Genomic DNA, 27851 nt, shown 5'->3' with positions numbered 1-27851 from the left:
CTTCATCGGCCTTCATTGGTAACCCCCATCCAAGCTGGCCCAGGTGTATGCTAGTCCAGGAGAACAGCAAAGGCTCCAGTCTGTGACCATAGATCATCATTTATGGTTGGCCCCATGACTACTTCTCATGACAAGCAACACTTCAGACAGCACAGCACACAGCCACAAAGGATACTAGCTGTATAAAGGGCAGATGATGCATCCACCATGGATACAAGCAAGCAGGAAGCAGTAACCAAACCAGAACCTCAGTCTAGGGATGAACAGCCAAGAAACTCAATGCAACTGGGGTCTTAGTACAAGCTGAACATGGGCAGGTGCGTGGGCCTCTAGCGGGCTTTGTCTGGGTAGGGATTGGGTCTGAGACAAGGAGCAGGGCAGTATTTGGAAATGAAAAAGGATCCCAGCGCACATAGAGCAGCCCAGGCCACATACAAGAGGTCAGTCACTTCCCTGGTGTGAGTGGCACTGTACAGTAAGCATTGTGTTGACAAAGGGAAGGCTTTGGGCCTGTTTCCTAGTGATACTACCCCATGGCTCCTGACCATGCAGCCTTAAGAGTCTGGTGCATGGTCAACACATGGGATCCCCCTTCTATCTGATGTGTCTGGTGTGTCCTTGTGCCTGTGAGTCCAGCCTAGCTGTGGAGGCTCTGTGACTGCCAGGCCTGTCCTCCGCACACTTTGCCATGTGAGGAGGGGGGCTGAGCTCTTCTGAGTGTGCAGCAGTGCAGGTGCAAGGGGAAGATGCCCTGAAACACAGCTGTGTTCACTATGGTGGGACCAACATGCCTATCTCTTCTTCCCTAGGACATCATTAACTCCATGAGCAATAGCCCTGCCACCAGCAAGCCCCCAGTGACGCTGAGGCTGGTGGTCCCGGCCAGCCAGTGTGGATCCTTGATTGGCAAAGGCGGCTCCAAGATCAAGGAGATCAGGGAGGTACCAGAACCTTCCCTGCCCAGGGTGGGAGGACAGTCCTGGCAGCATGGGGGCCCAGTCACTGTACTGCCTGTCCCCTGAGGATGCCACAAGTACTGGCAGGGGGCATCGCAGACTCCTGCCCTGAAACTGACATGTGACAGGGACAAACAATAGTGAGCAAACGATAGTGAGAGGCAAGAAACCTTGCCACATTCCCAGACCAACACAGTGGCCTGTGTGGGTGCTGCCCTGCTGGGGCAGGAGCAGCCATGAAGAGGTGTACTTGGGAGGGGCAAGTTATAGTTCCCCATTTTTGCAGCTCAAGGCTGCACCCAGACTCATTCCTGCTCCTATGGGGTGCCCCTCAACCACCAGGCCCCTCCTGGGAGTTCACTGAGGGGTCCTGCCACAGGTATGAGCTTGACCTCCACTAATGCCTGACTTCAGGGAGCACTGAGCCGCCCTTCCCCAGAGGCCGCCACCCTCTCTTAATTTCCTCCCACCTTCCTCTGTGGCCTGGAACTCCACAGAGGAAGTGGAATCCCTTGTGTTTGGAAAAACCATCTCCCTGCAGATGCTCCTCCGAAGGTTCAGGACCTCCTGCCCAGCATACCCATGGGATGGGAGGGCACCTGCCTGAGGGGTTCAGGGCTCACTGAGGGATGTGCAGTAGCAGGCGTGGAGGGGAGATGACATTGGGGTGGTGGGATGGAGGAGGGAGGGCCCTGACCAGGTAAGGCCCCATTTCAGTGAAGGATACTTGTGTACAGACTGCCCCCAACTCACCCTGAGTCTGACCTGTTCTATGTACACTGCCACCCACTCTCTCTCCAATGTCCCTTTTCTTCAGTCCACAGGTGCCCAAGTCCAGGTAGCCGGAGACATGCTGCCCAACTCCACAGAGCGGGCAGTGACCATCTCAGGGACGCCCGACGCCATCATCCAGTGCGTCAAGCAGATCTGTGTGGTCATGCTGGAGGTACAGCTGCACAGCATGCACCAGCCTGCCTCTCGTTCAGCACTGGGTTCACGATGAGTGTTGTTTCAAGCCTCCGGTGCCTCACTGGTCCTGAGGATTCACATGGGTGATCGTGGCCAAGTGGGGGCTGGGCGTCAGGAGCAGGAGGGTCAGGGCCTCCGTGCAAGATGCAGGCTGGGTGAGCAGGCACTGGGCAGAGCTGCTGCTGTCAGTGTCAAGCCAGCCTGGGGCCACCATCTGATGTGGCAGTGGGAGGGAGAGTGCAAGGAGGGCGAGCTTCTCCCTCCATTGGAGCTCAACAGGAAGATGTGGTTCTGATGGAAGCATGGAAGCGGTGCTGCCCTAGCTGCAAGCAGGAGCAGTCCAGGTGAGGCCTGCCACCCCCTGGTCATGCCACCTCAGGCAGCAGAGCTTCCTGCTCTGCAAGTGGCACGTGAACTAGCACCAAGAACTGCCACTGAGGCCTAGGTGGGACTCAGCGCAGACCCGGAAAAATGCCCTCAGTGTGAAACCAGAGATGAGGGAACAGAGAGAGGAAACAGAAGCAAAGAGAGCATCAACAGACAAGAAAAGCCTCTTGTGAGCATGGAGAAGCCAGAGCCAGACACCTAATCTAGTCAGCACACAAAGGAAGCAAACTTCAAGCAGCATCAATAGTTGAGATCTTCCCCGAAGCCCCCTAATGCCACCCTGCCTCACATGAGCATCAAGTGTGGCCTCCTCGGAAGCCCCTAATGCCACCCTGCCTCACACGAGCCTCAACAGTGTGGCCTCCTCCAGCCCGTGGCCAGCTACCGCTACATCTTCCACAGAACTAAAATCTCTTTAGGCAGCTTCCCAGTCCCCTGTTTTTTATGCTTGGCTTTGTGTTCAGACCCTACATTTAATTCTTTAAAACTCGTTTCCCTGAAATAGGATATTTTGTGAAATCAAAGGTACGTTTCTGGATATTCTTATTATGAAGTTTCCCCACACACTGGTCAGAGTGCCATGACTGTTCTGAGTCCCTGGAGCATAGAGGCTAGCTGAAAGTCACCTCGGAGATCTGTGGCATTTCACGCTGGCACACGCCCCAGTAGAGGCAGGAGCACACATCCTGTTTAGCATGGCAGACATCTTTGGGGTGTCAGTGAATGATGGCAGTGGTTCTGCAAGAGGTGCCACCTCCAACATGGCTGATCTGGACAGAAAGCATGGCCTTGTCAGATGCCCTGAGTGGGTCCCTGGCCCAATGGTGGTAGGGAGACACTGCAGCCCCTCTGTGGGCAGGGCTCCTGGACTGCGGATCTGTTCTGGGACTGCCTATCTGAACCATCTATCTCAAGATGATGGGGAGTATGAGAGTTCAACACACACATTCAGATGTTGGCAGTGGGTACTGGCCGGCGGAGTTGCCTTCCACATGTTCCCACGATTCAGATCAGATCACAGGCCAGGAGGAAGTGGTCCGCCTCAACAGAAGAAACGTCCATGTCCCCTGTTGCATGAAGAGGATCTGGGAAGTCAATCCAGAGATGGTTTGAAGGCCCTTTCCTGGAGGGGAAGCCTTGTAGGATTTCCTCCACAATCACCAAAGGAACGGCTACCTTGCGACAGATGAAGTAGGTAGGGTCTTCAGAGCACACAGGTGTGCCCCTCAAGGGCTGTGTGCCCCTCAAGGGCTGTCTACCCCCTCCCAGGGAACACTGGTCCATGCGTTCCCAGAGCATCTGTCCTCCACAGGTATGAGGGGGGTTGGGGTATCACAACCAGTCAGGGCCTCAGGACAAGTACCAGAGAGCCTTCGCTGGGATGAAGACGCTGGCCTCCATGGGATGGAGAGCACCCTGGAGTGAGGGTGATGGCCAAGGGTTTGGAAGGGCTTGTGAGGTGGGGCAGCAGCAGGGCACAGCATGGGCCAACTGTAGCTCATACCGCAGTGAAGCCTTGGGAAGGCCCATGTTCACAAAGCCAATTAGAGGCTTTTCATAAGGACCCCAGAAATGTATCAAGTGGGCCTTCCTTGGGGACCTCTCAGACCTGCCCCACCCCTTGGCAAGTTTATGTGGCAGAGCTGACTCTTGGTGCTGCCACCTGCTCTGTGGGTTCCCAGAGTAAGGAGCGCTTGGACATACTACCTGGAGAGTGGAAAGGCCGCAGGCTCTGCAGGGGCCATGGCCCAGAGCCCCTCTCAGCGACGGGCTGTGCCCTACTGCTCAGCTGAGGGTTCTGGCCTTCTCGAACCCACTAGCTGGTGGTGCCACCCAGCCTGGCCCAGCCCAGGTCTCTGCTATCGGGGCCCAGGTGGCTGACCAAATCTAATAAGGCAGAGAGGGCCAGGCAGGAAATGCTAAGGACAGCATTCACCTGCAGTAACAATCCTATATTCTGGCCAAAGAATGATCAAGGAAAGTTATAACAAACCTCCTCATGACTTCTCCTCTGCAATTTTTAATGACTCTTTGTTTAATGGTGAGGTTGGATTTTTCTTCATTTCTGATGGCAATCTCTACTGATCATGACCACAGGCTGACCAGAGCCTTTGGAGCACTTGGTTTCCAGTTTCTGAGGCTGATTGTACACACTGCTCACAGCTTTCCACAGATTCAAGAGCATTCCTGTCCGCATGCAGTCTGTGCACCTACTGAGAAGCCACTGACGTGCCTGTCTTGTAGTGTGCGCTGACTGCCTGAGTGCTACACTGGGAGGAGGGGCAGCAGCACGAGAGCCCACCCACCCCAGAAGAGCCCCACAAGCGGGCAGCCCACCCCTGCTGGCCTCCAAGATGGACACTCCACATTGCTGAAGAACTGCTGCCCTCGGCAGGCCTGGCTGAAGGGGGTTGTTGGAGGCAGGAGGCAAACAGCATAGACTCGAGAGAAGAAGCCGTCTGTCCAGAAGAAAAGGGCAGTGCAGATGCAGGATGCTGCCTGCAGGCTCTGCCTCTGTGGACAGCTCTTCCCACGCTGCTGCAGCCTTCAGAGCCTTTGCGGGCCACGTCTGGGGCTGGGCGGGTCTGCGCAGAAGGGCGGACTTGGGAAGGCGGCCCAAGGCCTAGCAGCAGGCTTCTCTAATGTCTCTCTCCCTCTCCTGTCCCTTTTCCTAGTCCCCACCGAAAGGTGCCACCATTCCCTACCGCCCAAAGCCCGCCTCCACCCCTGTCATTTTTGCAGGTGGTCAGGTAAGAGCCGACCCGCTCGCGGCCTCCACTGCCAACCTCAGCCTTTTACTGCAGCACCCGCCGCTGCCCGTTAGTGCACTCAGGTTTTCTCGCCTTCTCACTGCACGCCTCCCACCCTGAGCCAGACACAGAGCTTTCCTGGCCCACACCAGGCTGCAGGGCACATGGCTTCAGTTCAGGGCCACACCCCTCATACCTCTCCAAAGAGAGACCCCTGACCTAGACAGGAAGGACCCAAACATCCACGCACCGCTGGGGGCTGCCCGGGAGACGGCTGCCAAACCTCAGAGGATCATCCTTAGAGCCCGAGGCTATTCCCAAAGCACTGAGGCAGTTGGGTAGGGAACCGTCTAAATGACATCGTGGCCATTGTGGGAAGCAGCCTGGACTCTGAGAAGCCCACCTGTCCCAGACCCAGTGATGCCGCCACACAGGGGACATGAGATGAGCAGGTCACACACACGTGAGGCGGGGAGAGTGGCTGGCAGGTGCACCCCTGCCCCTCATGGCTCTCCCACCCCTCCCACCCTGCTGGCCTTACTAGGAATCTCATGTTTGTAAGTCCCCCCTGGTGAATTTTAGACCCTTCCAGAGGAGCTGTGTCTGCAGCCTAAGCCCAGCTTCCTCATTTCTTGCTTGCCTACCCACGTAGATGGCTTGAACATGGCTAGCCAGGGGTGGGCCCAGAAGAGCCCTGTGTCTGGCCGGCCGCGATGTGTCTTTGTTCAAGGGAGAGTTGAGACAGAGGCTACCCTCAGGTGACCCAGCCACGGCAGGGTGGGCACGCGGTTTTATCACTAAAAGGTATAGGAAACTTTACTTGTGTCTTTCTTCACAATGTAAAGAATCTTGTCAGATCTTTCTGGGGACATGGCAGCGTGTCCACAGCCCTCGCACAGACTCAGCACACAGTGTATATGATCTTGCCATCAGAGAATGAGGCACAGCAAATGAGGGCCTTGCCAAGCTCGTGCTCTGGAGCACAGCTGCCCGCCCCCCCCCATCCCCACCTTAGGGAGTGTGGCTCACTCAGCCACACCCCGACTGTCTACAAACTCCCCTTCACGGCTCCCTCAGCTGTGGCTCTCTGGCAGGTCAGTGACTCTCATGGCTCAACCTCAGTGTGTCAGTGACAGAATAAGAAGTTTTATGAAAAGGGAAGAAGCCCATATCGCAATGATGCAGCTCCAGTTCAAGGGGCAGAGCCACCATGGGGCACTGTGGCCAAAGCCCCTCAGCCCTAGTTGCCTACAAAGCAGGATGTTCTAGTTATGCAGCCATGGTGTTTGTCCCTAAAAGCTGTGAGCCTCAAGCCTATCACCATGCCCAAGGGTAGCCTGATCTGTTGTTCTTGGCAATGGCTGGGATATAGCCACTTGGAGTTCACTTCTGGACCCAGCCAACCCAGGAGAGGCACCAAGGCAAACCTAGAGAGTGAGGGTGTGGACCAGTCCAGAGATGGCAAGATCCCCAGGTCCCCTGAGGACTCCCCCAGGGAGTGCCCAGGGCTGGGGGGCTGGCCGACCCCTGAGACAAGTCAGGTGTAGGTGCTGCAGGTACCCTGCACCCTCTTGGAGCTGGTGGCCCCCCAGGGGCAGGCCCCTGAGGGCCATGCTGAAAAGTACACAGGTGTGAGGCAGAAATGAAGAAATGTCAAAACAGTGACCCCAGGCCAGCATCCCTTAAACTGAGCTCATGAAATTCAGCTTAGACATGTAGGGCAACGAGAGCAGCAGGCCCCTAGCATTCCAGCTGTCAGGTCTGAGTGGCCAGCAGGAATCCCTCCTGGGGTAACAAATAGGCGCACACTCCTGACAGCAGCGTTACAAAGCAGGCTTTGGGCACCAGGGACGCCTTTCCCCGGGGTCCTCGGGACATCAGGATCTGATGAGATTCTTTTACTTCCTCTGTCGCATGATGGGGCCAGGCCTGACCGGCCCCTCCCTCTCAGAACTGTCTTGACTCAAGACTGGCTACAGCTGGGTTCCCTCATGGGCAGTTGATAGGCCTTGAACTCTTTTTTGGTTATTGCTGATGAAAACTCTAGACATACTCAAAATCTGTGGGGGGTCTGGGATCCACAGAAGTGACATGTCCTCCCCTGAGGTGTCCATCACAGAGCCCCATGGGCGATCGCACACGTGGGCACCGTGTGTCACTCCTGTGCTCCCCTCTACCCCCCTCCCCCCGCTGTGCGCCAGTCCTGAGAAGTCTTGCTCTCCCTTGACTCCATGTGGTTAGTTTGTTGTCTGAATCACGAGGGGTGTGTTATGGAAAGACCTGTGGGAGTGACACCCCCCCGGGGGCTTCCCAGCAATGCCAGGCAGGAGGAGCGTGCCAGGGCAGGAGGAATGTACTGGGGCGGGGGCAGGGGGATGAGGGTCACCCCAACTGGCCCAGTTACAGATCTGACACAAGGGAAATAAACCAAGAGCCTAGAGACTGTCACCGAAGATTTGACAAGAAAGATGACAAATTGGGTCACTCCTGTGTAAATCATTTCTTTCTTAATCTGTTTTTGGCAAAGCTGATTTTGGTTTCTTTACAGCTTTTCTGTTTGGTTGTCTTGAATATGATATTTAATTGACCAATGATCAGTAGACCTCATGGGAAGATTGAGTGGGTCCTCTTTAAGTTATTTCCTGTTAGAGAAGTTTGGGGGTGTCTGGAGATTGGCCACTGGGATTTCTGTGGCTCCCCTGGTCACCCTACCTGGCTGCCGCTCTGCCCTCCCATGGGTGGGAGGATTTGCCTCTGTTTCAAGAAATGAGGGCAGGTGGAGATGTGCCTCTAGGGAGAGAGCTGCTACTTGAGGCTCCTTGTCACCCACGGAAGGACCTCCGGCGTTGTGAACTGAATGGCTCTCTCTCTCCCTCTCTCTCCAGGCCTACACGATCCAGGGACAGTACGCCATTCCTCATCCGGATGTGAGTTTTCATTGTCTCCCTTCCATCCTTTTATTATTGTGTATCTACTTGCATGCTGCCGTTAGTTGCTACCAATATTAATATTACACAATAATATTAATCGGTTTTCTCAGTGTCCCTGACCTGTGTTGTATCCATATAACCTTGGATAACCTTTTAACCTCTTAGCACTAATTCTGCTTGTGTTGAGGACTTGGCCTGATGTCAAAATTGTTTTCATTGCTGCAGTCCAGGGCTTCCCTCCCATACTTGCAGAGGGCTCTGTACAATCCCTCCCACGTGACAGGTCCCACTGAGTGGGCAGGGGCACACTGGCCAGCTGTGGCCAGGGTGCACCCAAGGAATCAGGGAGCGTTATCCAAACAGACCTTCCAAGGTACTGTGGGAAGGTGTGTATGTGTGTGGAGAAGCTAAATCCCACACCGAAGTACCCAGTCCTCCAGTGTACAGAAAGCCTGCAGGTCCTGCTTTTCCTTCAAGAGTTAGTAAGATGCCACATGGGGTGCATGAGCCCTGGGACTAGTGCCTAGGCCTGCGAGCCAGACCTGTGGTGTTGCTGTGTGCAGAGTCCTCTCAGGCATTCCTGGCAGTGTGACAGTATAGGTGACACAAAAGAGGAAGGGTCCTAAAGGAGGTGGTGGGGCAGAGTATAGTGTCTGCCCTTGTGTGGAGACCTCAATGCAGGAGGGCAACAGCAGGCATTTGGAGAGGGGGGCCCTGACCCAGAGGGGCCAAAACATAGAAAGGGCGTTTGTGTGTATGTGCATGTACAAGTACACACACGTGTGCTAGTCCTGGGGCTTGAACTCAGGGCCTAAGCACTATCCCAGAGCTTTTGCACTCAAGGTTGGCACTCTGCCACTTGAGCCTCACCTTTATTTGTGGTTATTTGGTGGCTACTGGAGATAAGAGAATCTCACAGACTTCCTGCCTGGCTGCCTGGCTTTGAATCGTGATCCTTCTATCTCAGCCTCCTGAGTAGTTAGGGTTACAGGCATAAGCCACCTGCACCTAGCTAAAGGGCATTTTCTTGAGGGGACTTTAGGACAATGGCCAGTGGGACCATGCTGGGAGATACTACAAAAACTAAAGGAGAGAGTGAGAGACAGCCAACCTGTGAAGAAGCTGCAGCTCCCTGCAGATAACTGCTTATCTTTTCTTAACCCATTTTGAACCCTGCCAGGCTTGTCAGCTCCCCTGCAGCACATCTGTGTGTTCTGAGTCCTGCTGCTGGCCTGGATAGCAGGGAGGTGGTAGCCACCAACAGAGCCAGCCAGGCCCATCAGTCTCTTGCAGACTCTGCTCTAGAGTCAGGCAGGAAAGAGATACCTGTTTGAGATTTACAGGCAGAGCAGGTAGGGGTTTAATATTTCATTCACACTAAGTACTTAAAATATGCATTCAATTCCTTTTCATTGCAAGGCAATTCCTTGAGTAGAAAATAAATTGTATTGCTTTTTCACTTTAATAAAGCAAGACACAAATCAAATGGTAGAGAAACCGTGATGAGAAAAGCCTTTCTCTCACTCACTCAGCCATGCTGACATTCCTGATTTTAGATCCCAGGGCACTGCCGTGACTTTGAATGAACAATGTCATGTTCTCAGGTCATTACTGCAGATGTTTGCCTGTGAACACAGGAGGCTCAGGCTCTGGGCCACATTTCTCCTGGCCCGAGCATACTGCTAAGACCTTACCTGGCCTGACTTAGCTGGCAGCACTGAGTATAGTCAGAGCATGTGTTCCGCTTCTGGTATAGGCAGGCCACTGGAGAAGGCTAATAGAACATGCGGAGTAAAGGGGCATGAGGGGCTGGGGCAGGGCCTAAGGATGGCCCGGGTTTCCTGTAAGGCTGGGCAAGGCAGCCCCACCCATCTAGAGTGTATAGAAGCAGCCTCAAAAGCCTAGCTGTTTGAACTGGGTGAGGCTACTTAACTCAAAGGTGCAGCACCATTGATGAATGAAGTTATTGTTTATCTGTCTTCATGCCAAATAATAAAGTCAAAAGTTCAGGCCGGCAGGGTCTGATTGGCAAGCGCCTTGTCAGTTTCTATGGCAGCAGGGTCTGAAACCCTCACTAAGGAGAGGAGTCTGGAACCCTCGCTGCCTCTTCTGAGGTGTGGCCATGGATGTCTAGGGAAGCATGTTTCTGGTCAGATGTGCAAAAGCTATCCTGGAGGGCACAAGTGTGAGAGAGATTGTGGCTGGTGTGTTGCTTGCTTTCTATTTCTCCTGTATGTCTCCTTTCAGTATCTCTTAATGGGAAGTTTACAGATTATTTCAGGTTAGTTTAAAGTAAGGTACAACTGACATTCTGGTTCTCTCTTGTGTGCGGTGAGGGTGCTGTGATTTGGATGTATATCCCTCTCCCTTCTTACGTTCAAACCTGATCACAGAGGTGATGCTGTTAGGAGGCAGGGCCTTGGTCAGGTCATCAGGCTCCTCCTCACGCGTGAGACTAGTGTGGAGATGAGCCTTCAGGGAGCACCTCCTCCTTCTGTCTTCTACCAAGTAAGAACAAAGCAAGACAAGCATTCACCAAACATAGACCCTTCTGGCGTCTTCATCTTGGACCTCTGGCCTCCATAACTATGAGCACTAAATTCATACTGTTTATAAGTTCCCAGTCTAAGGCATTTTGTTAGAGCAACCGGTAAAGACTAGGACTTTGGTTATTTTATCATGAAAAGTGATGACATCCTTGATGTCATCCTGTTTTCTGTACCAAGATCATGTGATTTGTGAGAGAGTGGGAACTTAAAAATGTCTTTCTTGCAGGCACATAAAATTGAAGGCTTGGGAAATCACTCAAAAAGTCCACATAAAACAAGTTTCGTGGCATGGGGGATGATGCTCGTGATTTTTATCTGCACTCAGTATTTAGTAGGAATGTTTGTTTGTTGAGTGTCAGCACTGGGGTTTAAAGTCAGGGCTTCCTGCCCTCGCCTGGCTTCTTCACTCACTCATGGCTGGTGCTCCTACTACCAGAGCTGCACCTTCACTTCCTCTTAGTAATTTTTAAAGCTCCAATTTTTATAATGAAAATGTAGCTATAGGAAATGTTAACTGTGCTATTTTGCAGTGTAATTCAAAGTGGCTGGCGTGTGTGTGTACACTTGTATACATATATGTGTATGTGTGTGTGTATACTGCAGTCACCTTTCAGCACCTTGTTTCCTTATCTGAATATGAGGACTCGTAAGTCAGACTATGTAGCATATAGAGAGATTCGTTTCTAAAATCCAAGTATCCCTTACCTATAATAAGAGCGTGCACATTTTCAACACCTAAGTTTAAGCAATGCTTTTGAGCTGGCACTTACTTAAAATTATCCATGCTGAAGACTTTGAGTTTCCTCTGTTTACCCACATGCTCCTTTACCCAGATGCTCCTCTGTTTTGAGTTTCCTCTGTGTACCCACATGTTCCTCTGGCACCTCTCAGCTCTCCGGGAGTGGGCATTGTGAAGAGGTATGAAGTGCTGCTGGACAGTAGTGAGGGGTCACATCCTCTGTGGTCTGAGCTTGTTCTCTGGGACAGTGGCCCAGCAGCCATGGAAAATTTCCAGGAACTTTGGCATCCATTTCTCTGAAATGGACACTCTGCAGCCATGGAAAGTGACCCTGTTCCCCACCCAGTTTGCTGGATGACTTCTCAGCAGGCATGGAGAGCGACCCTGCACCTTCGCGTCATTCTGTGCATGACTGCTCAGTGGATGTGGAGAGTGGCCACGCGCCTTCATGTCCAGTTCTCTACATGACTGCACAGCGGGTGTGGAGATGCACCTTCATGTCCAGTTCTCTGGATGACTGCTCAGCGGGTGTGGAGAGTGGCCACGTGCCTTCGTGTCCAGTTCTCTGCGTGACTGCTCAGTGGGTGTGGAGAGTGGCCACACACCTTCGTGTCCAGTTCTCTGCATGACTGCTCAGCGGGTGTGGAGAGTGGCCACGTGCCTTCGTGTCCAGTTCTCTGCGTGACTGCTCAGCGGGTGTGGAGAGTGGCCACACGCCTTCGTGTCCAGTTCTCTGCATGACTGCTCAGCGGGTGTGGAGAGTGGCCACGTGCCTTCGTGTCCAGTTCTCTGGATGACTGCTCAGCGGGTGTGGAGAGTGGCCACATGCCTTCGTGTCCAGTTCTCTGCATGACTGCTCAGCGGGTGTGGAGAGTGGCCACGTGCCTTCGTGTCCAGTTCTCTGCGTGACTGCTCAGCGGGTGTGGAGAGTGGCCACGTGCCTTCGTGTCCAGTTCTCTGGATGACCTCTCAACACCCTGGAAAGCATCTCTACACCTCCACATCCTACCAGCATCATTGAGGCCCAGCATTGGAAATGCAGAAAGGAGACTGCACCAAGTCTGGGGGCACGGGAGTGATGCAGAGACCAGGGCCTCGGTAGACTTGGAAGGGGCAGCCACTCAGCCCCTTCACCTTCATTTCTTTCTGTTTCTTCACTCACGTGCCACCACATCAGGAAGCAGTTTGTCTCTGGAGAATAACCACACATAGTGGCAACTTGTGTGGGGCCATAGCCTGGTAAACTCATCATAAATTGAAAATGCACTCAATGCACCCCGTCTACTGGGCATCCCAGCCTGGCAGAACTGCACCTGTACAGTGTTGACTGCTCATCCTTGTACCACAGGGCTGCCTAGAGCTCGTTAATGCCATCTAGCAATGTAAGAGTAGCAAACACCAGCTGGACACCAGTGGCTCATGCCTGCAAGCCTAGCTACTCAGGAGGCTGAGATCTGAGGATCGTGGTTTGAAGCCAGCCAGGGCAGGAAACTCCATGAGAAGCTCTCCAATGAATCACTAGAAAACCAGAAATGGAGTTGTGGCTCAACCACTGGAACGTTAGCCACAAGCAAAAAAAGTTCAGGGACAGCACCTGGGCCCAGAGTTCAAGCCCCAGGACCGACAGACAACAAAAGAAACAAAAGGAGGTGAATACATATCACTAACCCAGACCAAAAAAAAATCAAAATCCAAAGTGCAAACTGCATCAGAGCATCACAGTTGGGCCGTTTTGAAATCAGGGGCTATCTGAAGTAAGCTTCCTAACAGCCTCAGAATGTCTGAACCTTTACACTAGTCTGGTTTCCAAGTCACTTCCTTGTTCCGCATCCCTTTCATTTAGAGGGATGCTGAAAGCAAGCACAAATGAACACATCATAGTAATACTGACAGAATTTAGCATCTCTGCTCTTATCTGATCCAGTGGTCTTACCTCACCATGAGCTTTGTCGATCTCAGGAATATCCGTTGCACGCCCGAAAAAGTAGATGTTCTACGAAGTTCCCTTGGCAGGGCTGAAGGGGCGTTTAGCTGAAGTGGCAAGCTGGCAGGCTCTGTATGGCATAAAGGATGTTAACTTCCCAGGGAATTAAGAAGACACCATGGGGGCTGGGGATATAGCCTAGTGGCAAGAATGCCTGCCTCGGATACACGAGGCCCTAGGTTCGATTCCCCAGCACCACATATACAGAAAACGGCCAGAAGCGGCGCTGTGGCTCAAGTGGCGGAGTGCTAGCCTTGAGCGGGAAGAAGCCAGGGACAGTGCTCAGGCCCTGAGTCCAAGGCCCAGGACTGGCAAAAAAAAAAAAGAAGACACCATGGCCTACTGAGACACTGTTCTTTGGTTAGTGCAACTTGGGAAATTACAGAGGCATGTGTGATAGCAAAGGAAGTCCTGTGAAGATGGGCAACAAGATGCTGCATCGGAAGTGCCCTTATCTTGGCATTAGTCTTGCACAGGACCTCTGATAGGCCCATTTCAGGGCACAGGATGTGGGCAAAGTGGAGCTTGTTCACACATGAAGAATGGTAGTGTTATGTACTACAAAGCTTTAAGCAGGCTGCGGTGGGATGTCTCTCCCTTGCACTGGCTCAATGTCTCCTTCTAGAACCCTGTAAGGAGATAAGTGAGGAAATCATTGATAGCTTCCTATGGCTACCAACTCCTATGCCACCACTCCTTGGCTCTGAGCCTGACTTCTTCCCCAGGTCCTGGAGTGGGTGTGCCAGAGAGGCTTCTCTTGGCTCTACCTTCACCAGGCAAGGCAGCGTATTGTACCTCATAGAATAAGAGGCCCAGAGTAGCCTTCTGCTGGCTGAAGAAAGCCATTCCTTCCCTGTCCCTCTCCTGTCTAGGTGAAAGAAGAACACAGCCTTCCCCTTTTGAGTTGCGGCCTGGCTTTGGCCCCTCTCCTTCACCTGCCCCTTCTCAGCAGGCTGCATATGATCACGCCTTACTGTATGAGAACTACATAACACCAAACCCAAACTCAAGAACTAGAGGTAATCAGAGAGAATAAGAATACTACAAAGGAGCCAGGAATGGTGGTTCATGCCTATAATCTTAGCTCTCCAGAGGAGGCTGAAACACAAGAATCTTGAGTTCAATACCAGGGTGGCTACATAGTAATATCCCATCTCAGAAAATGAGAGTAGGAGGAGGAATGGGGGAAGGAAAAGGAGAAAGCAGCAGCCGCCGCAGCTGAATGGCAGTGAGGAGGAAGGAGAGGAGGGGGAAGCAGCTGCGTGCTGGTGGGACATGCCTGTCTGACATCCCAGGCTACATTGGAGACTGGGTTTGGGAAGGTCATGTGCAATGGCAGGTCAGCCCCAGCAGAAAAGTCCTTAAGACTATTCCCATGAAAGGGAAGCTGAACATCACGGTGCAAGCCTGTGATCCCAGCAACGGTGCGAAGCTGAAAAAGTCGGCGGTCTAGCCCAGCTGTGCGCTTGGTGGAAAGCGAGACCTTACCCTGAAAACATCCAGTCAAGAACAAGGCTGAAGGTGTAGCTCGGCAGTATGGTGCCAGCCTAGCAAGTGTGAGGCCCTGAGTCCAGTACTACCCAAAATAAGAGAGAGAGACAGAGACAGAGAGAGACAGAGAGAGATTATTACATAGGAACAAGTGAGAAATACAATTGAGTTTTCACCAGCAACAGTGGCCATCAGAAGACAGTGGCATAGTAAAAGAAAGTGTCAACAGAGAATTCTCTCAAGAGGCTCTACTAAGGACTTAAATGTAGCCACTTGTAGACACATAGCAAAGACCAAGAGGCCTACAGAAATCACTTTTTAATGGATACGCTTCAGGAAAAAGGAAAATTAATCAGAAGGAAGGCTAGACTTGAAAGAAGGGTTGGTGAACAAAGAAAATTATAGGCATTTGGGCAAATAAACACAAACATAATCTGTTAAATTACTATTCATGCTCCCTAGTGGATGGAATTAATAGAAGTAGATAAAAATAGTACATATAGCCAGGCACTGGTGGCTCATGTCTGTAATTCCAGCTACTCAGGAGACTGAGAGCTAAGGAATGAAGTTCAAAGCCTGTTGGGAAGGAAAGCCCATGAGACTCTTATCCCCAATTAACCACCAGAAAACAGGAAGTAGAACTGTGGCTCAAGTGGTAGAGCACTAGCTCTGAGTAAAAGAGCTCAGGAATAGCTCCTACACCCTGAGTTCAAGCCCTATGACCAATAACCACAACAAAAAGTACCATGTGGACTATTTTTATGCCCCAATGCCTTTTGGGTACTCTGTGGGAGGCATAGATAGAAGGATTGTGTTCTAAGGCCACAGAAAAGGGATGAACTATAAGGAAAACTGGGCTGAGGATGTAGCTCAGTAGTATACATACTACCTAACATGTTCAAGGCTCTGAATTCAAGCCCAGTCCCTCCCCCCAAAAAACCCAAAATATTAAATTAAATGAAGAGACATACTATATCCATTAATAGAAATGATAGTATTACAAAGAAGTTAATTCTTTCCCAATTGATGTATGAATGCAGTATCATTCCAAGCCAATTTTTGTGAGACTTTCTGAGGAAATGAAACTATTAAATTGATATGGAAAAGCGCCCTTCAAGAATCATCAGTATGTCTAGGAGAATAATAGGAAGATTTTCCCTGGCAGATACGGAGCTTTTCTGTGAGGGAATAACTGAGGCAGCCTAGTTTGGGTATCGGGAAAGACCAAGAGAGCTGTGGGCCCGATGGGAGCCCCGAGGCTGAGCTTGAGTAAGCACACTGCCACAAAGGCGTCCCAGCACAAACCCAAGAGAAGGGGCCCCTAAAATGGTGCTGGACGGTGAGCGGTCTTGGGGACAGTGGCCTTGAGACCATCAAAACACATCTGCACATACCAGAGAAAAACGGGTGGTTTAGAAGAGAGGAGGGACTTCGTAAAGAAAGCACAAGTGAGGACAATTTTGTGAATTTGGCTCCATTAGTATTAAAGTCCGACTTCTCTGAAAACATTGAAGAGTGTGGAGAAAAGGTTTGTGCATCACCGTGACTGAAGTAGGGTCAGTGCCTGAGCCACAGGGGGCCCTGGTGAGTCCACAGCCTGGTAAGATTAGACAAGAGGCACTTCCCAGAAATGCAGGAGTGGGCTTCCCCCCCACCCCACCCCCACCAAGAGATGGTCTCATGGGAGTGTTTGTTTTGTGACACTTCATTGAGCTGCATACTTACTTCAGCACTTGGGTGTTAGATGCTGATAACATGCCAAGTGGTCAGAGTAAGAGGATCCCCGTGGTGTAACACCTTTCCTCCCCCTCCCCTTCTACCTGCAGCTTTCCTTCCCTCCCCCCACCCTGTGTCCCTTCCCTCCTGATGATTTGGAGGAACTGGAGCTAAAGCTGGGAGTTGAGGGTTTATTTGCAGTTTTTTAAATGACAGGATTTTCTCAAGAAGCAGAAAGCCACTTGCTGCTCAGTCGTACTCCCTTTTAAAAAAAATGTACAGAGTTGTAAAGGGCATGGTAGCTTGATGGGAGCAGGGCCCAGCAGGGACAGTTTTACCCACTCAGTGAGCACATGCCTACCCAGCTCTGCCATAGCTCCCCAACGCTGCCCATTTGTGAGGGGGGACATTGTTGCTAATGTGGCCAGTTCCTCAAGAATCGAAAGTCCTGCAGACTCACAACACAGCAGCCACTCAGGCCCCGCACTGCCGGCCTGGCATTGTGTTAAGGGACAGTGCGGTCCCTGAAACTCCGGCTGGTGCCAAACACAGACCTCCTAGATATTCTCTTCTGGCTTTTGTCAGGCACATCACGCAGGTGGCTTAAGTGCTCATTGATGCCAAACCAGAGGCAGATGCAGATGTGAGCCGTGTGTGCCTGGGACCAGCAGCCATATGACATGCCAGGCCACCGGTGAACTGTTCGCCTTGCACACATCACCTCTTCAGGGGACTCTAGAGTTAAAGCTGACCCCAAGCCACTGAATCTCCTAGCCTGAGCTGCTCTGGACACCTTGGTCAGGTCTCCCCTAGACAGGCCCAGCCTGGGTGCAGAAGCTTAGGGGAGCCAAGAAACTGGGGACCCCGAGGAGTAGGGCTGCTTTTAGGACAGACTCAGTGTTGTCATCTTTCTGGGGTGAGGAGGCTGCCAGGTATGGGAAAGGGCAGGTGTCCCAGGAGCCCTGCTCTTGGGAGCCTGGGCACAGTGCTGAGAAGCACTGGGCAGACACACTGGATCCTGGTGCCACTTCCTGAAGGGGGAGGACTATGGTCTCTCTGAAGCAGACATCCACTTGGCAGCCAACTCTGCTCCTGTGGGGACGGCAGCTCCACTTCTTCTGTGTCTCCAGGCGCCAGCACAGTAGCCTCTGTGCTCTTCGCATGGTCACCACTCCACCCAGCGGTGCTGACTGTCCTGGAGCAGTAAGAACCCAGGCCCAACTCAGTCTGCATCATTGGCATGCCCCTCACAGACCTGTTTGTGAAAGGCGTAGAGGAAAGCCAATCTGAGGAAACTCAGACCCTCTGTTCTAGGTCCCAGGGTCTGCAAAGGGGGAGAGGATTCTGAGCATTCCACCTGCCCTCTCTCTCCAAAGGAAACCAGTTCTGGCCATGTTTCCCTTTCTCTTCTGCTGCCCTTAGCGAAGCTCAGATAAAATGCCTAGAGATGCCATATGCCAAAGCTGTCCTTGAAAAGCTTTGTGGAGCTGAGGAGCAGCCTCTGCAGGAGAGCTGTGCCCTCAAGTCCCTCCTCATACCCCCTCTACTGTGAGGTAAAGGCCCGAGCACGAAGCTGGGACCAGGACTTGCTGTGCCCCCCAGGTGCTAGCATGAGTCTGTCAGTCTTGGGATCCCCAGACTCTCTCCTCAGAGGCCCCATGGCCACTGGCCCTTGCCAACCCCCCCTCCCCACCTTTCTGGGGAGCAGGGAGGTGTGGCTGGCTCAGGCCCATTGGTTCACCCAGGCCAAGTCCTTGGATCCTGCTGCAGCGTCTGCCATGTGTCCGCATGGCCCCTCTCAGCCTGTCTGTTGTAACTGCCGTTTTTAACTTGGTGTGACTGACTGTACTCTATAACAATAACCTTCTTAGCTCTCATGTCCCTCCTACCCCCAGCAGTTGACCAAGCTCCACCAGCTGGCCATGCAGCAAACCCCCTTTCCTCCCCTCGGACAGACCAACCCCGCTTTCCCCGGTACGTACCCAGCTGCCCTTTTCTGACCTTCTCTTCTTACCTGGGGAGTTTCTCTCTCTGTGAACTGTCTCTATCCAGTGCAGCAAGCGCAGTCACAGTCAGATCTTTGAACGCTGAGTCTGCAGCAGTAACAAAGCAGCTGCGGGTGGCAGGGTCAGCCCAGCTCCACTGTGGGCTGCATTGACCTTTGGCTTCCTGTCCTTGCCCCTCCGTGTGCATGGCAGGGCTGGGCGCCCCCCACGGGCCATCTCAGGTGCCTCTCCCTGCCCGGGAGCACATGGTCTCTGCAGTGTGGCTGCCCTTCCCAGGGGTAGAGGGGTGCCTTCGGCCCCAGATGGCACACCTTGAAATAGCAGTGACAGGAGCCAGCCTCCGCCCAGACCTGCTGCGAGGCAGGCAGAGCAGTCCACCATGGCCTAGCCAGGCGAGTGCAGCAAGCATCCCTCCACAGAGGCAGAGCCGGCCGCCCCGTGGCCACAGCCAGTGAGAACCTACCAGCCATGGGCATCAGCCGTGCGTGCGCCGGTCATATTTTGAGCTTCCCTAGTTGAAGGGAACTTGCTTATCTCCTTGAGGGCAAAACATTAAATCTGTCTCTCCTTTGCTCTCCAGGAGAAAAGCTGCCTTTACACTCCTCCGAAGAAGCTCAAAATCTGATGGGCCAGTCGTCAGGTAAAGCAGGCCACAGTGCCATGGGGCTGGCCAGGGCTGCACACAGAGGGAGAGGGACCCCTGTGCCCGAGACCACGGTGCCGGGCACCCACGTCAGCCGGCAGTTGCCAGGTTCCAGTGCTTCAGGCCACGGATGAACCTCGGGCCCTGCCGGGAGCCAGAGGTGGCTCTGTGGTCATGCTAGAGTCCGACGGCAGGTCTAAGCATGGAGGGTTCCCCGGGGCCTAGGTAGGGTGTGCCTCCTGGGAGCCATTGCACTGTCACTCATCAGCATGGTAGCACAGGGTGTAGAGCCTGTAGTGGAGATGGAACCGTGGTAGCTGTGGTATAGCTTTTTGGAGATGTTTCCTTGGAAATGGTGCAAAGCTTGGAAGATGGGTCTGTGCTCGGTATATCTGCACTTCCTCCTGTCCTTCGGTGCTCTGAGAGCACAGAGGACAGGCTGAGGAGAGCAGAGCCGCTGGAGAAGCCATGCACTGGGCTGAGAAGATTCTGGGGGCCTTGTGAGGGAATTGTCACCTGCTGGCCACTGTGTGGGCCACATGTGGCCGCGGGGTCCCCTCCCGTGCTGACCCTCTGCGCAGGGGCTCCCAGAGATCGGTAGTTCATGAGTCTCCCGTGCAGGAATCTGCCTCACCAGCCCAGCAGCAGAGGAAGGTGGCATGCAGTGAGGACAGGTGTGGGCCATAGCTGCTACTGAGGGCGACTCCCCAAACTGCTGGCTTCTCCCCTGTGCCAAGGTCTCAGCTCATGAAGGCACTTCCCAGGGCACGTGCTTTCAACAGACCTGCTCCCCCTCAGCCATTTCTCTGCAGCGCCTCTTAAAAATAATGCTCACACTTCCCTCCCTCAGTCAAAATATGTTGACTTCAACAGATATGACTGCCTGCTCCAGCCTCCCCCTTAGCAGGGACTCAAATCCAGGACAGTGAGGACTAAGAAAGTACTAAAATGATGTTTCAGATGCTCCCAACATAGAAGGCATATCAGCACCTAAATAATCAAATAACTCATTAAAAGATTGTTATTATGAGAAAATAAGGGATAGAAACTCCAAATTTAGATATACACAAGAAAGGTAGCAGAGTCTGGAATGGTTGGTTCATTAAGCACCTAGCAACTGGCCCGACTGTGCCGGACCCCTGCACTGGTGTCTTTTCTGGCAGGGAGCTTGCTGATGGACCACTGAGACAAGATTGTGAGTAGGGAGAGTCAGACTGGAACAGGAGCTGGGCCAGCAGCTGGCTCCAGGAGAGAGTGGGAGCTCATGGACATTGAGGGGGAACACATCTCAGGGAGGGGGGACAGAAAGCTCAGGGACAGAGGAGGGGCCAGCAAGAACACAATGTAGGGAGAAGGCCTTGCTTTCAGGGCATTTTGAAGGCCCAGCAGGGCCAGGCTGAGCTACAGTCCTGATGTGGGGACCTTGTAGTGTCTGGGATGGGCAAAGCAGGCCCCAACTTTATACTTGTGGGAATGCAGAGTACAGAAAGCCCTAGAGACAAGGAGATTAGATTGGAGAAAGCGTATACTTGGACTTTGAGTAGTTGTCTATTATCTGGAGGTATAAGCCAAGACTTGAAAGAATTAAAACCCGGTCCTAGCTGTACATGATGACACTGGCCTATATGTAATCCCTGCATTCAGAAGGCCAAGGGAGGAAGATCTTAAGTTTCAGATTAGTTTGAGCTAGACTAAGATTTGTCAAGGAAGAAAAGGAAGGAGGGAAGGGGGAAGGAGGGAGGGTGGGAGGAGGGAGGGAGGGAAGGAAGGTAAGAACAAAGGAAGGAAGGAAGGAAGGATCAAAGGAAGGAAGGAAAATGAAACCTGGGCTCTTCATTCTTCAATGTAAGAAAGAAATCTACGGGGCTGGGAATATGGCCTAGTGGTAGACTGCTCGCCTCGTATGCATGAAGCCCTGGGTTCAATTCCCCAGCACCACAAATATAGAAAAAGCTGGAAGTGGCACTGTGGCTCAAGTGGTAGAGTGCTAACCTTGAGCAAAAAGAAGCCAGGGACAGTGCTCAGACCCTGAGTCCAAAGCCCAGGACTGGCAAAAAAAAAAGAAGGAAATCTACACAGATGGAGCCCTCTCTTGGGTATAGCAGCTTATCTTGTCTCAGTGACGCTGTCACACCTCCTTGTTCCAAATTTGAAAAGCCTAACGGTGAGCCTGAACTCTCCTAACCACTGCGCCATGGTCTTTGGTTGGTTATGTCCGTTAATAGCTGGCTGGCTGCAGCAGGCCATGGAAGGCTGCAGGGAGACAAGGAGGTTCAAAGCCGGCTAAGAGGAGCTAGGCCCTCCGTCAGCTTGGCCAGCGCCACCTGTGCTGAGGTGTTCCGCTGAGACCCGAGGCCTTATGAACACCTTCCTCTGAGGCCAGGATGCGCTGGTGTGTCTGTGTGCGCCACAAGAGATTACACAGGCACCGTGGGAGCAAAGGAAAAAGTGTAACCTTCTTGTGTTTGGGGCTTGTTCTCCCTTAGAGAAGTGAGGACTTGGGAGAGCGCTCAGGCCCTGGGTTCAGGGCTATTGGCCGCCCCTGTCAGCCAGCCAGGAGGAAGGAGGGTCAGGCCTGGGTGTGACTGTGGGCAGCCTTCCTGCTAGCCTAACCATACCCCTTTGGTGTGCCCAGGTCTGGATGCCAGCTCCCCGGCCAGCACTCATGAGCTCACCATTCCCAATGATGTGAGTATGCCCCACCCCCACCCCACCTCCCAGCGCCCACCCGCTACGCAGTGCCAGCCCCACCCCCGCCCCACCTCCCAGGCCCCACCCACTACACGGTGCCAGCCCCACCCCCACCCCACCTCCCAGGCCCACCCCTGCCCCCACCTCCCAGGCCCCACCCACTACGCGGTGCCAGCCCCACCCCTGCCCCCACCTCCCAGGCCCCACCCACTACGTGGTGCCAGCCCCACCCCTGCCCCCACCTCCCAGCCTCACCCGCTATGTGGTGCCAGCCCCACCTCTGCCCCCACCTCCCAGGCCCCACCCACTACGAGGTGCCAGCCCCACCCCTGCTCCCACCTCCCAGCCTCACTTGTGCAAGTTTTCTAACTCAATGGATTATCCCAGGACCACAAGAGCAGGGAGACAGAGAGACACACCCTGGGAGGTAGCCATCGGGGGAGCTGCAGGGAGAGGGCTGCATGGGCCACACCCCTCTGTTCTAGAGCTGGGCTTCCAGGAGCCTTCGCTCCTCTGCTGCTTGCACCAGCCAGGCAGGAAGCTGGAGCTCTTTTCTCTTGTAAGCAAACCAAAGAAAGCAGATTTGAGCGTTAAAGGGAATCCCGGTCCCAGGTGTGAATGGAGGACAGGAGGCAGGAGAGAGCCAGCGGGCCATCAGAGACCTTGAGGCCTTCTGGAGGTGCCTCTGACCTTCCCATACAGCCCATCCTTCTGGGGACCATGGCAACTACAGGCCAGGTGCTGCACAGGTAGCAACACCAGCCCCAGGACTCTTGACCTTCTGCGTGGCATTTACAGACTCCCCGTCCTGGTGGCATCATTATCCACCTTGAGCTCCCAGGAATGTTTCTGAGATTGGGTCAACTTAACAGGTCCCAACACAGAACCAGCTTCTGAGATGTGGGGCTGTGCTGCCTGCTCCTGCTTGGTATACCCGTCCCCACAGCTGCTGCAGTCTTTCCATCCATGTAATAGCCAAGTAGCTCTCCTCAGAGGGCCCTGCCCCAAATCACTGCTTCACCAGCATCAGGGAATGCACTCTTGCCACGCATACATTCATTTTGAAACGGAAATGGTCAGAAAGAGCAAAAGTAGGGATGTGCTGGAGAGCTGTGCACCTGTTTCCTGCGGCTGATGTGGGAGGGTGAGTGCTGGCTCTCCCCACCCACCACACCCTCCTGGCGTTTCTAGGGAGGGGAGCCTGTGCCTCAGAAGGAAGACAGATCCCTTCTCCACATACCCTCCAAGCTCCCCATCCACCCGGCATGGAAGGGACCCTGGGCAGTCCTCTCGGGGTGATCTGGACTAGAGGGAAAGGCCCGGGCCCCTGGAGCCAGTGTTCTATACCTGCAAACTCCTTGCCTCCTGAGACACGGGAAGAAAACAGAATGTATTTTCCTGACACTCCCCTTGTCATGTCCAGGTTTTCCTCCTGGTCACAATTGGATTAGCCCAGTGTTTAAGAGAGGCTCGGGCCAAGCCAGTGAGCACCTCTCTAGGCTTCCGGTCACTACTTCTGAGCACGCTCTTGGCCACAGAGGCCTCCAATGCCTGGACCACCTTTTCTTTTTCCCATGAGGCTCAGGACCTGTCCTTGGTCCTGAGCAACACTTCTCCCAGGGCTTAGGCTAGAAAAGGAGCTAGGACCCCTGCACAACTCCCAGAGGAGGAGCCAGGCAGGAGGATTGCCACTTGTTTCCATAGCTGTGGAGGGCCAGAGTGAAGGCAGCGTGAGCTCAAAGCTCCATGTGATTGGGGCCAGCATCCTGAGTGGGAGGAGGCTGCGTGGAGGCCCCCTCTGGGCACCGATGGACCCTCCTCCACACTGAAGGGTGGGATTGGCAAGGCGGGTCTGCTGCTTCTCCCATCTCTCTGACTTGGAGCATGTTGTCTAGCCAGTGCCTGGCGCAGGACCCGGGAGGGCTGTGGCCAACAGCAGTGGAATACATAGGTGTGAGTGGAGGAGAGGAGCCTTTCTCACCTGCCGACCACCTTAGCCCCAGGCCACCACATAGAAAGGAAAGGAAGTGTCAGATGCATCCTCAGAACATCCCCAGTTCATGAGAAGTCAGATTGTAGCAGCTCCACACGTTCCTGGACACCGCATTTGTGACCTTCCTCTCCGGCTTAGCCGTCCATCCTCACCCTGCAGGGACAGCAGATAGGTGTTGACCAGGCCGGGCCTAGGGTTGACCTGAGGCCCTACCTGGCTCCAGCTCATTTTTGGTGTTTTTTTTGTTTTGTTTTGTTTTGTTTTTGCCAGTCCTGGGCCTTGGACTCAGGGCCTGAGCCCTGTCCCTGGCCTCTTTTTGCTCAAGGCTAGCACTCTACCACTTGAGCCACAGCGCCACTTGTGGCCATTTTCTATATATGTGGTGCTGGGGAATCGAACCCAGGGCTTCATGTATGGGAGGCAAGCACTCTTGCCACTAGGCCATAGTCCCAGCCTTCCAGCTCATTTTTGTTTTGTTTTTTTTTTTTTTTTTGGCCAGTCCTGGGCCTTGGACTCAGGGCCTGAGCACTGTCCCTGGCTTCTTCCCGCTCAAGGCTAGCACTCTGCCACTTGAGCCACAGGGCCGCTTCTGGCCGTTTTCTGTATATGTGGTGCTGGGGAATCGAACCTAGGGCCTCGTGTATCCGAGGCAGGCATGCTTGCCACTAGGCTATATCCCCAGCCCCCCAGCTCATTTTTAATCACGATGGAGGAAGTGTTCTGTGATGAGGCCTATGACCATTTTCTTCAAAGGAGGACACTGAGGCAGCAGTAGGCCTGGCAGACAGAGCCCAGGAGCCTGGCTCATGAGAATGAGGTTGATGCTAGTCACTGCAAGTGCTGCAAGAGTTCTTGCAGGTGTCTTGGGATTTTCTATTATAAACAGAATTTCTCCATCCTCTCCTCTAGTTAATAGGCTGTATAATTGGGCGTCAAGGAACCAAGATCAACGAAATTCGTCAGATGTCTGGAGCTCAGATCAAGATTGCCAACGCTACAGAAGGGTCGTCAGAGCGTCAGATCACCATCACGGGGACCCCGGCCAACATCAGCCTCGCCCAGTATCTCATCAACGCCAGGTGAGCGACTTGGGCCCGTGAGGCCTCGAGGGGCTCACCAGCCACCAGGCGTTGCATCCTGGCTGAGGTGGAGCTGGCAGAATGGTGGAGACAGTCCCCGTAGATTTAGGCCACCAGCTCCCCTGAGGGGCTATCAGCAAGAAGCCAGGAGGCTAGAGCAGGGCCCTTCAAGTACAAGCCCCGGGTAGCCGGCCCCGGGCCACACCGGAGAAGGAGAGCGGATGGCCTGGCATTTTGTCTTCTGGCTCTCATTACTCATTGTCACAGAATGCTGTGGGACAGCGCAGGACAGGCTGCTGCTTCTGTCTGGAGCCAAGCCCGGCTCCAAGGAAGCCCGCCCCCACGGTACAGACAGCACACTCACACCCAGGAAGTGCACCTGTCCTCCCATGAGTCCAGCCCCCAGCCCTACCCCCACGGTGTGGTATAGACAGTGCACTCACACCCACCACGGTAGAGAACCTTGCCTGCACCACCTGGTGGGCGGCCCCCGCGGGCCGTGTGATTTCCAGGGGTGTCCCCGTGGGACACCACCCCAAGCCCAGCCCAAGTTACCCTTTCCTGTCTCTTTCCTGCCATCCAACGCCCCTCGGGGCTGTGCCTCTGAAGCTTGGCCTCCTTCCATCCTGTGCCTTACCTGCCTCTGGGAGCTGTAGTTTTGGCAAACCTGGAGTGAGTGTGAAGGAGGCAGACTTATGGAACACACCTCTCACCCCACCTTGCCCCCTCATCCGCCCTTCCCCCCTCACCTCCCCCTTACCTGCCCCTCACCCCCCGTATCCCCAAACCACCTCTCATCCGCCCCTCACCTCCCCCGCACCACCCCTCTGCCCCCTCACCCCGTCGCTCAGTGCCCCCGTTCCCCTCACCTGCTGGCACCATGCCCGGTGTGCCAGGCCTCTGACCCACGTCCCAGCCGCTCTGGTGAGAGTTGAGGGCGGGCGTTGGGAAGGCCGCGCAGCCCTCGCAGCTGCGTGTCCACTGACGGGGGGCTCGGCGCGGAGGACCCAGCATGACGAAGCCCCAGGAGGGCGAGGGCTTGGGCGCCAGGGAAAGAAGGCCCCAGGCGTGTGGTGTGACGCTGTCCTCCTACTGTACCGCGCTGTTCCTCACACAGCGTGTCACCCGAAAGCAGGGGCGTGTCAGGTCGTGAGGCGCCGCGTGGCGCTCCGTGCCAGCCTCCGAGCCGCCGTCCTCTGCGAAGGCCTCAGTGTGTTCCCTGTGCCTCTGTCTGTTCCAGGCTGACGTCCGAGGTCACCGGGATGGGCGCACTCTAACCCTGCCCAGGCCCCCCGGGAGCCCGTGGTCGGCGGCTCACGTGGCACAGCTGACGGGCCCTTCCTCGCGGAGCTGGGAGTGTTTCCTTCACTGGCAGAGGCGACCCTTGTACAGCTAGGCCGTGGCGCAGGGTCCGCGCTCCGCGTGAGTGTAGCCATCTCCATGCGTGGGCATGCAGCTCTTTACTTTAGTGCTCCAACGTGCTCCCACCGTGACGTTTTAGAAGTTCCTTCCTCAGTGTCCATGTGGCAGCTTTGAGTTGGTTTGATGCTTTGGCACCACTTCCTGTGACTTGCCCCTTGTGCTCTGAGACCCTCCTCTCTCTCTTGTCCTGACTCAGTTTCCCCTAAAACCTGTGGTCTTGGCTCCTGTTTCCGCCCCTGGTCACACGCTGAAGTCAGGGTTGTTGGGGTTTTTGTTTTTGTTGTTGTTTTCCTGAAGCCTGTGGAGAGTGCCCAGGAGTGAAGGGCCCTGAGTATCTGAAAGTAGGGTGGGTGCCAGCGTGCCAGCCAGCTTCACCAGGACATCTCGTACGCCCTGGAGGGGCGGCATCCGTGGCCCCCAGGCATCTTCCAGGGCAGCTAGAGATCCAGGACTTGCCAGGACGCCCATCTATGCTCGTCAGAATTCAATAAATGTTGTGCACCTCCCCGCTGTCTCCGGCTCCTCTCTGCCCCGCACCATGAGCCCCATGTGCCCCCTACTGCTCAGAGGTCTAATTCCCCTTCCACAACTTGCATAGGCTCTTTGATCCCTATGCTGCCAGATGGCTTTAAATGACACAAGAGAAACCCACTCTCGTGAAGTCACCAAAATGCCAGGCTCTGGCCCGTGTGCCTGCACAGCCTGCTACAGTCTTTGCACCAGTGGCTGCGCTGTGCACCCTCGCCCAGCCAGTGCCCATCGCTCAGCCTACTTCCCACCAGTGCCAGGCACAATCTGTGCCACCCTTTGCAACAAGCAGGTCTGTTGGCCTGTGTGCCTTTGCGAGGGTGCCCCTTCTCCGTGCAGAGTCCCTCGTGCCCCTCCTCCAGCCCCAGGCAGAGCTCAGGAGCTGGGATGGGAGGTGCCTTGACTCTCCTGTGTGCCTGTCCCAGCTCTGTGGGCCTGGGGCTGCTGCTCCTTCCCTCAGACCTTACAGCCTTCGGTCCTGCCCTCTGCTCTTCGCTCGAGAGTCGGCAGTCCTAGTAGATGACCTCTGGCCTGGTTCTATAGAGCATTCTTCAGCACAGTAGCCTGTCCCAGCGCCCTGGCCAGCCAAAGTGCCCCTGCCCCATGCACTCCCAGGTGCTGGGCAGGGGGTCCTGCCTCCTCTGGCCACACACCTCACCTCACCACAGCAGCCAGAGGGAGCCCCAGCAGGTCAAGCCCAGGCTCACTTGGGCTCCCACTGATCCCAGACATGGCCCTGTGTGATAGAAAATGGTAGAAACCATGTAAACGATGTAGCAGGGGACCAGAACTGCTAGGCCAGCTGAGGCCACAGGAAAGGCTCCTCCTGAGCTCCATAGAGGATCGCCTCCCGCCTAAAGTGAGGGTCCACTGTGCCCCACCTGGAAGAAGAGATGCACAGCAGGGAGGGTGGCAGACCAGCCGGGAGGAAGCTCCCCACCGGCTTGGAGTCAATCTTGTGTGGCTATGAGAGACAGAAGGCGGCCCTGCCCTGCAAGGAGAGCGGGTCCTCTACACT

General features: G+C 54.3%; 1 protein-coding gene across 4 annotated transcripts; it reads left to right on the top strand.

Annotated features, from left to right (window-relative positions):
- On the top strand, positions 1-26804 carry LOC125345002 (poly(rC)-binding protein 3-like). 4 transcript variants are annotated; one of them, XM_048337258.1, is made up of 9 exons: positions 1-941; positions 1774-1902; positions 4988-5062; positions 7948-7989; positions 18370-18445; positions 19058-19117; positions 21756-21808; positions 24714-24883; positions 26124-26804. In XM_048337258.1, exons 1-9 carry the CDS (start codon positions 825-827, stop codon positions 26158-26160), a joined length of 759 nt encoding a protein of 252 aa, XP_048193215.1. In that variant the 5' UTR covers positions 1-824; the 3' UTR covers positions 26161-26804. The 4 variants fall into 4 exon arrangements, with proteins under 4 accessions (XP_048193215.1, XP_048193214.1, XP_048193217.1 ...); XM_048337257.1 differs by having other exon boundaries at positions 18367-18445; XM_048337260.1 differs by lacking the exon at positions 4988-5062.
- The last annotated feature ends 1047 nt before the right edge of the window (positions 26805-27851 follow it).

Source organism: Perognathus longimembris, unplaced genomic scaffold (genome assembly GCF_023159225.1).
Source record: "Perognathus longimembris pacificus isolate PPM17 unplaced genomic scaffold, ASM2315922v1 HiC_scaffold_5097, whole genome shotgun sequence".
NCBI classification, from domain to species: Eukaryota; Metazoa; Chordata; class Mammalia; order Rodentia; family Heteromyidae; genus Perognathus; species Perognathus longimembris.
This window is presented reverse-complemented; position numbering and strand designations above follow the sequence as displayed.